General features: G+C 50.3%; 1 protein-coding gene across 1 annotated transcript; it reads left to right on the forward strand.

Annotated features, from left to right (window-relative positions):
- Positions 1-862: 862 nt before the first annotated feature.
- On the forward strand, positions 863-8,326 carry GPT2 (glutamic--pyruvic transaminase 2). Its single transcript, XM_044270466.1, has 11 exons — positions 863-1,091; positions 4,107-4,196; positions 4,270-4,378; positions 4,554-4,687; positions 5,062-5,305; positions 5,384-5,463; positions 5,632-5,768; positions 6,251-6,425; positions 6,505-6,660; positions 7,206-7,318; positions 8,160-8,326. The coding sequence occupies exons 1-11, from the start codon at positions 879-881 to the stop codon at positions 8,248-8,250; spliced, it is 1,542 nt and encodes a 513-aa protein (XP_044126401.1). The 5' UTR covers positions 863-878; the 3' UTR covers positions 8,251-8,326.
- The last annotated feature ends 1,117 nt before the right edge of the window (positions 8,327-9,443 follow it).

The raw sequence follows: 9,443 nt of genomic DNA on the forward strand, positions 1-9,443 counted from the left end.
GCGGGTATCACAAACTGATTTTCTTAGGCCATCTTGAGGGGATTTTCAGTTCTTGGTGTTTTTGCAGCAGCTTTTTTTACAACTTCAAAAGACACATGTGCAGCCTGTGTTGGTATTTTTGCCATTTATTTTTTTTTTTTTGCTTTTTCCCCCCCCCTTTCACCTCAATTACTCAAAAGTTATAATAAAGGGGGCACATACTCGGGTGTGCAAAAAACAACACTAATTTCTGTTGCTAACGGCCGCGGTCACATGCCACCTTTTGACATGGAAACTTGCTGCGGATTTGGTGCAAAAAAAGCCGCCATCGCCCATGTGGAATCTGCCTCCATTGTTTTTAATGGGAGGCTGCGTGACCGCACCAAGAAAGGTTTGAGCAGCTGCACCACATTTCTGGGGACAAAAGACTCCATGTGAACAGGGCCTATATGGGAAAAATGGAGGGAAATAAGAAAAAAAATTGCAATAAAATAGATCTTTCCTAATGTCAGAAACCATATTTAATTTTTTTTAAACACTCTCTGACTCCCGGACCACTTAAGCCTGTAATACAGTAGCGGCTGGGTGTCGCACCCTGGCATTTGATGATATTCCTAATTATTAATATTTGCTTAAACATACTTTTTTCTTTAGTATTTTCGTCCATTGCAGACAGGAAGGGGCGCGGTTGCCCATAGCAACCGATCAGGACGCTCCATAGGAGCTGGGCTGTGATTGGTTACCACAGACAACGCCTCTTGCGCTAGTTTTACACCACGGCCTGTAGTTCATACAGATCGCCTCTAGAGGGCGATCACTTATATTCCTCTTCATAGATGAGTACGGTCCACGTTGACAGACCACGTGGGCGTGACGTCACGCAGTGAGTGCGGGAGAAGATGAGGATGCGGTCGGTGCTCCGTTACTTTTTGCGGGACCATGCTCCCCGGCTGTACAGCAGCTCCGTCGCCGCCGAGGCCCAGGCTGTCCGCCCGTCGCGGGACAGGATCCTCACCCTGCAGTCCATGAACCCGCAGGTCCGGGCGGTGGAGTACGCGGTGCGGGGACCCATTGTAACGAAGGCTGGTGAGATCGAGAAGGAGCTGCAGCAGGTGAGACAGTGGGCACTACAAGGACCAGCATGACTGGTAAGAAGGGACAAGTGCAAGTGACATAAGCACTACAACTCCCAGCATAGCTTGTGTGGTAACCTGCAGAACTACAACTCTCGGCATAGCTTGTGTGGTAACCTGCAGAACTACAACTCTCAGCATAGTTTGTGTGGTAACCTGCAGAACTACAACTCTCGGCATAGCTTGTGTGATAGCCTGCAGAACTACAACTCCCGACAGCTTGTGTGGTAACCTGCAGAACTACAACTCTCGGCATAGTTTGTGTGATAACCTGCAGAACTACAACTCTCGGCATAGTTTGTGTGATAACCTGCAGAACTACAACTCTCGGCATAGCTTGTGTGGTAACCTGCAGAACTACAACTCTCGGCATAGCTTGTGTGATAGCCTGCAGAACTACAACTCCCGACAGCTTGTGTGGTAACCTGCAGAACTACAACTCTCGGCATAGTTTGTGTGATAGCCTGCAGAACTACAACTCTCGGCATAGCTTGTGTGATAGCCTGCAGAACTACAACTCTCGGCATAGCTTGTGTGATAGCCTGCAGAACTACAACTCTCGGCATAGCTTGTGTGATAGCCTGCAGAACTACAACTCCCGGCATAGTTTGTGTGATAGCCTGCAGAACTACAACTCTCGGCATAGCTTGTGTGATAGCCTGCAGAACTACAACTCCCGACAGCTTGTGTGGTAACCTGCAGAACTACAACTCTCGGCATAGTTTGTGTGATAGCCTGCAGAACTACAACTCCCGGCATAGCTTGTGTGGTAACCTGCAGAACTACAACTCTCGGCATAGTTTGTGTGATAACCTGCAGAACTACAACTCTCGGCATAGCTTGTGTGATAGCCTGCAGAACTACAACTCTCGGCATAGCTTGTGTGATAGCCTGCAGAACTACAACTCCCGGCATAGCTTGTGTGATAGCCTGCAGAACTACAACTCCCGGCATAGCTTGTGTGATAGCCTGCAGAACTACAACTCTCAGCATAGCTTGTGTGGTAACCTGCAGAACTACAGCTCCCGGCATAGCTTGTGTGATAGCCTGCAGGACTACAACTCCCAGCATAGGAGGCCATACATTTTACGGTAGGACGTAGGCTATATTGTTTGCAAACAAATCGGTTTCTGATACGGCGATCCAAACCCGATTCGCTCACCATCGTCCTCAGACCAGAGCAGCGCTCGTCTCCGACCCACGGTCCGTGGGAAACCACTGCTGTGCGAGCAAGCACATTAAAACCCGTAGATCCGCGCGGCGCCCGTGATTCGCTGAAGTGTGAACGAGACCCGATTGTCTCAGGAAAGACCTTGGCAGAGAAGGAGCTGCCGGGACGTCTTCTATTCCTGAGATCATTCCTTGGCCGGGCGGCAGCTGTTGTGTCTCCTTGAACTGCTGCCCGCTCCTCCGCAGAAGACGGCGGTGCGATAGGACTCGGAGGCCAAAGGAGATCCCAGCTCCGGGCAGTGCCAGAAATGAATGGGGTCGCCACAGGCGTTGCAAGAAATTCAGCAGTGTTGGATTTCTTAAGATGGTCACGGCAATCCCATTCATTTCTATGGCAAGTACAACCCTCCTCCGTTCACTGACATGGGACTGCTGGCAGTAGCTGAGCCGGCGCAACGGTATTGTTGGAACTACCATAGTAGAAGTGGCCGCGCTTACGCTGTACGGAGCCTGTTAGGAGATAGGAGCAGCTTATCCTAGCGACGTGCCACGAATGTCAGAGATAAGTATAACCCCAGCAGCCAAATCCTCTGCAGCGCCTCCACAGGGCAAATGAAGAATTACACAGTCTCCATTGAATTTAATGGGCTGTCTGTGTGACGCACGGATGTGTTGGGTCCCCTAGAGCAGTGTTTCCCAACCAGTGTGCCTCCAGCTGTTACAAAACTACAACTCCCAGCATTCCCGCACAGCCAAATGCTGTCCGGGCATGCTGGGAGTTGTAGTTTTGCAACAGCTGGAGGCACACTGGTTGGGAAACACTGCCCTAGAGGAAGGGACGCTCTGTTCTGCTGGATGAAAGGGGGAGCCCCTCTGTTAAAGGGGTTGTCCAGAATAAGAAGGACATGGCTGCTTTATTTCAAAAACGGCAGCAGTGTTGGAGGCAGTGGGGCAGAACCGCAAGAGCGCGCACAGCTAGGGATGAGCGAATTTCATATTTGGAAGTTCGTGTTGTGGTATTTACTGAATTGCGTTATGGATTCCGTTACCACGGACCATAACGCAATTCCATGACGGAATGCATTAGAGGCATTCCGTTATTCATTCCGTCATTATAGAAATTTCCCTGTAAGGTCTATGGCCAATCCGCCCCTGCCTGGAGGACCACTTCAATGCCAAGTGCTCTCTGAATGTGCGCAGGTCACGAATAGAATCTTAGAACTGTAGTGAAGACTGACACTTGAAAGGCTTTTCTGATTTATTTATAAAAAAAAAATAAAAAATTTTTATTGACCCCAGCTATCGATATACAAGCTGACACTTGCACAACAACAACAAAAATAATTCAGACTCCAGAAATTCTCCATTTTATATTGGCGGTCGCTAAGGGGTTAAAGGCTCTGAAATGTGACCGTTTTGTGCAGATTTAGAAATGTATTTTTAGAAGAACGAGATCTGAGGAAAAAATTGAATATTCTTGGAGATTTTGGAGGCTCCACAATGGGCTCTTTGTAAGAAATGCAGTTACCACGGTAACAGCCGGGCCCCGCACCATCACAACGAGGGGGGGGGGGGGGGGCGTCGCTACCTGACACCGGGGAGTCCAGATTCTAAAACATTACCGTGCCCATTTCGGCAGGGAAGAGTATTCCTCCCGCCGCGCTGGAAAATGTCACAGTAGTAGGTGTACGGTTCTTGCATTCTATTCGTGAAGCAGGAAGCTCAGGATAAACAAAAGGTCAAGGTCCCAGGTTTTTGGGGAGCATAAGGAACTGGGGTCCATTTTGGGGGACACCGTCTAACATCGATATGTTACGTCTATAGGGAATCAAGAAACCGTTCAGTGAGGTCATCAAGGCGAATATCGGAGATGCCCATGCCATGGGACAGCAGCCAATCACGTTCCTCCGGCAGGTGAGTGCCCCTCCGTGGCTCGTCACCCCCTTGGCTGTATATTTGCATTGACCCCTGACTCTTCCTACTGCAGGTCGTCGCACTTTGCACATATCCCGATCTGTTGGACGACCCGCGATTTCCACGAGATGCTAAGGACAGGGCCCGGCGCATTCTGGAGTCGTGCGGAGGACAAAGCCTCGGTGAGTGACATCACAGGGTTAGAGCCCCGGGGCGTATGGAGTCATGGTCGAGGGGGTGCTCCATTCCACCCCCACCCTGCGGACATGCCGGTGAGGAGGAATGGAGGGTTCCCCCATACATAAGATTGCAGAAGGATCCGGCCGACTCTCTCGGTCTCTCTCCCTTTAATTCCAGGCTCCTACAGCACCAGCCAGGGGATCACCTGCATCCGGGAAGATGTCGCTCGGTATATCGAGCGGAGGGATGGCGGCATTCCCGCAGATCCGGACAATATTTATCTCACCACGGGAGCTAGCGAGGGCATCGCTGTAAGTTCTGCCGACCTACCACCTGTTGTTTTGGGGACTTTTTGTTTAGGCTATCAGTATCAAAATACTGGACAACCCCTTTAAATGTGATAAAATAACTATGCTCACCTGCTGCTCCCTGCTGAGGCCAACGATCGGCTGCAGCAATCTAAACGTAGGCCTGCGGGGAGCGGCAGTGCTGGATCCGCGGGCGGAGCTAGCAGGGGAGTATTGGTTATTCTATCACATTGTCCGCCTTTGCCCAAAATATTTTATGAATCCCGGACATCCCCTTTAAGGATCAGAAAAGGCAGGTCCTGAAGGGGTTAGAGGCTTCCTCCTCACCGACATCACATTATGCATCTCCATTTGTTATAGTTCTTTGTGTATTTCAGAACATCTTGAAGATCCTTGTGTCGGGGGAGGGGCGGTCCCGGACGGGGGTTATGATTCCCATCCCCCAGTATCCCCTGTACTCGGCCGCCATATCTGAGCTGAACGCAGTGCAGGTGAATTATTACCTGGACGAGGAGCACTGCTGGGCCATGGATGTCAGCGAGCTGAGGAGAGCCTTGTACCAGGCCAAGGAGTACTGCAACCCCAAAGTGCTGTGCATCATCAACCCAGGGAACCCCACAGGTGGGTGAGCAGGGGGCACGGGCGTCCTTATGTGCGGTGGATAAGATTATTACAGCTCACTGTGTCTTCCTGGTGCAGGACAGGTGCAGAGCCAGCGCTGTGTAGAAGAAGTCATCCATTTTGCCCGGGAGGAGGGACTGTTTCTTCTGGCCGATGAGGTGGGAACCGTTCTTGCATTGACATATGGTGACGTTGCAGTAACTCTACCAACTGTAATGGAAAGGATCGCCCCGAACAGAACAGATCCGCTGTGCTGTGTCCGAGAGGGCGCAGCATTTCACCGCCAGCAGTGACCACTCACCCCTCTTCATTCTGTGTATTTCTAGGTCTATCAGGACAATGTCTATTCTCAGGACTGCCAGTTCCATTCCTTTAAGAAAGTCCTGCATGAGATGGGCCCGGAATACAGCAGCAACGTAGAGCTCGCCTCCTTCCACTCCACCTCTAAAGGTTACATGGGAGAGTAAGTGCCAGCCTAGAGGAGGGTAAACTGTGCTGCACCTGTCTGCCTGCGCTGCCCCTGCCCGTCCAGCCGCACCGCGCCTGTCTGCCCGGTAGCTAAAGGTATGATGTGTGCTCACAAACGGTGCTTGTGCCATCAGCAGGGGGTGTCCACAGCTGACACCCAGTTGTCTACTTCTTCCTGTTGTCAGCCATGACTGGCTTGTGGCTGACCGTGTGGACTGAGAGTCGCCCTGTCCCCGGCCAGCTGATAACAGAGAGCAGTAGACTGTATTCTGCATTGTATTGCAGAAAAGCTCCCAGCACAAATGTCAAACATATCCATAGACCTTCATTAACCCGACGGAGACCAAGTGTGTCCTTTTGACCCATCCGGGCATACTGGGAATTGTAGTTCTGCAGCAGCTGGTGAGTCAGAGGTTGGAGACCACTAGACTGTGGTGACCTCGGGTACCACCTTGTGACTGGACGTGTCTTCTTCAGGTGTGGATACCGTGGGGGGTACATGGAGGTGCTGAACCTGCACCCTGACGTTAAAGCGCAGCTGCTGAAGATGCTGTCTGTGCGCCTGTGTCCTCCAGTGTCTGGCCAGGCAGCCATAGACGTGGTGGTGAACCCTCCGCAGCCTGACGAGGAGTCCTACCAGCAGTTCATCCAGGTACGTCTGGCTACCAGATTATCGTAGGGAGTTGTTGCTGCCGGTGTCGGCCGGTCACCTGTCTGTCCTGTCCTTTCAGGAGAAGGAAGCTGTTCTCTCCACCCTGGCGCACAAGGCGAAGCTGACGGAGGAATTGTTTAACCAGGTTCCTGGCATTCGGTGCAACCCTCTGCAGGGCGCCATGTACGCCTTTCCCCAGATCGTCATCCCTCCCCGCGCTGTAGAAAAGGCTGAGGTTAGTGTGGCGCCATATACTGTGATGTATAATCCTCAGATCCAGGTAGATGAGTGGCTGCAGTAGGTTCTGTGATCCACAAATTGCAGGCTCTAAAGCGCAACCTGGTGGTTATAGCAAGGCATTGCACTGAAGGAAATCACATCTCCGTTTTTTATTTTTATTTTTGTCTACTGCAGACCCTGACTGGTAAAGTCACAGTATTGGGCTACATGCACACGAACGTTGTTTGTTTCCGTGTCTGTTCCGTTTTTGTTTTTTTTGCGGATAGGCTGTGGACCCATTCATTTCAATGGGTCCGCAAAAAATGCGGCCAGCACACGGTGTGCTGTCCGCAGCAGTATGTCCGTTCTGTAGCCCTGCAAAAAAAAAATAGAACATGTTCTATTCTTGTCCGTTTTAGGCATTGTTACAATGGATCCGCAAAAAAATAAAACGGATGGCATACGGATGTGCATGTAGCCTTAGCGACATGGCCAGAGTCACCCAGGGATTGTACTTAGGGGGTTAAATATAAAACGAAACTGCCTTGTATATGTCCGTAGGAGCTGCAGATGGCCCCGGATATGTTTTACTGCATGCGCTTGCTGGAGGAGACCGGGATCTGCGTTGTTCCTGGAAGCGGGTTCGGACAGAGAGAGGGGACTTATCACTTTAGGTAAGTGTTTTTTATTTTTGTTTTTTTTTCCTAATATATTGTGGGTATTCGCTCTGGTAGACCGGGTGTGCGGATGCAGTACAGAGGGAAATTACCAGTTCTTAAATCAAACTTCCGTGTTTTTTCACACATAAAACAAAACGTCACTTTGCAGTCTTGGTGTTAGTTCACACACAATGGAAAGTCCACATAGCAAAAATCACCTTCTTCTGCCTCCAGCAGTCCATAGCAGGCTTTTTAGGGGGCCTGTTTCCCTTACAGATGGGTCTCGGCCCTCCAGCACACACACACCTCCTGAGCTTCACTGTCAGACTGAGGTAATCCTCTCCACCTGGCAGTGCTGGGTGGTTTTAAGGCCTGGCAAAACCCAGCCTGGAACATGGGGAGTAGTTACCTACCCCGCACTTTGACTACTCCCAGTAAGAGCCATCCCAGATCAGTTGTACAGCCATAGGCCTCTTGCACACGACCGTATGGCTGACTGTAATGTTCTTCAGTGATATGAGCGAGAGGATGACTGTATCGGCCAGGTACGGCTAAAGGCTCACCGCGTGGAATGAGCGAAAGTCACCATCTCCCCGGCCGACTGATACCAGAGAGCAGTAGATTGTGTTCATTAGCCCTACAGTCGGATTCTCATCATCCCATAGTCACCCTGTCCCCGGCCGGCTGATACCAGAGAGCAGTAGATTGTATTGTCCACTCTGACATGAGCTCTGGAAAAGCTCTCAGCACATATGTCAAATGTGTCCATAGACCTCCATTGACCCTGCAGAGACCAAAAGAGATATGCAGTGCGCAGTGTGAATTGCCCCTGACGGGCGTCTCCTTTCTTTTCCAGAATGACCATTCTTCCGCCGGTGGAGAAGCTGAGACTCCTGTTGCAGAGCGTGAAGGATTTTCACGTTCGTTTCCTGGATGAATTCTCCTGAGCTTGACGCCGAATGTAAACCACCACATTCACCTTAACTGAACATGACGGCAGGGAAGGGGTTAAAGGGGTAGTCCAGCGAAATAAAAATGGCTTCCAGTGACCTCCTATTGCTGTAGAAAAGTAAACCAGCCTCCCCGATCCTCCGCTGCTGCGCTCCTCTTCCTGCTCCTGTCCCGATGCGGCAGGGAATGCTGCTCAGCCAATCCCCAGCTGAGGCAGGTCATCATGGCAGCCTGTGATTGGCTGAGCATTCACAACCATTCCCTGCCGCATCGGGGCTGCAGCGGAGGATCGGGGAGGCTGGTTTATTTTTCTACAGCAATAGGAGGTCACTGGAAGCCATTTTTATTTTGTCGGAATACCCCTTTAAATCGTGTTCAGGGGGCAGCCCAGGGTCACATGTCTCCTGAAAGCAAAAAGTGAACTAACCTGTGACCCCCGACCTCTGCTGCGTTACTGACTCTCACTGTCTGGTGCTCGCCTGCGCTGTTACAATGTGTCAGTGCAGCAGCAGCTCCTGGCTGTTTTTTTATATTTTTTTTTATACGATTTGTGTTAAATTATCTTACAAAATGTTCAGGGGCCATATTTTATATGGAAAAAAAAAATCATTTGACTGTTACAGGGTGAGAAAAAAGTCAAGAACTGCCCTCAAAAACATTTCACCCGCCATTTGCGCAGCCTGACCTGTGGCAGATTATCAAATATTCTGGATTATCGGATGGTTGTAACAAATTAGGACGGAAGATCTGAACACGACATGCGTTACGGTTTCCGCTGCTCGGTTTATACATCCCGCGTTATGCTGCATCCCACACCGGATTAACCCCTCGCTGAGTCGTTCACTGCACTTATATCATGAAAACAATGTTTTAAAGGGGTTCTCCGGGCATTTAATATTGATGACCTATCCTCGGGATAGATCATCCGCCACCCCCGCCGATCAGCTGCATGAAGGGGCGGTGCGCGCACATGCGGTCTCCATTCCTGCGCGCTGCTGCCTTGCCATAGACATAGCAGCAGGAAGGGAGACGGCCTATGCACACTGCGCACCGTCTCTTCATACAGCTGACCGGCGGGGTTATATTATTATATTTAATAGCAGAAAATGTTTTTTATTTTTTTGCATTTTTAACCTTTTAGTGTTTTTGTTTATATTTTTACAAAATCTCTATTGAACCCATGTGTAAA

The sequence above is a fragment of the Bufo gargarizans genome, chromosome 10 (genome assembly GCF_014858855.1).
Source record: "Bufo gargarizans isolate SCDJY-AF-19 chromosome 10, ASM1485885v1, whole genome shotgun sequence".
In the NCBI taxonomy this organism is placed as follows: Eukaryota; Metazoa; Chordata; class Amphibia; order Anura; family Bufonidae; genus Bufo; species Bufo gargarizans.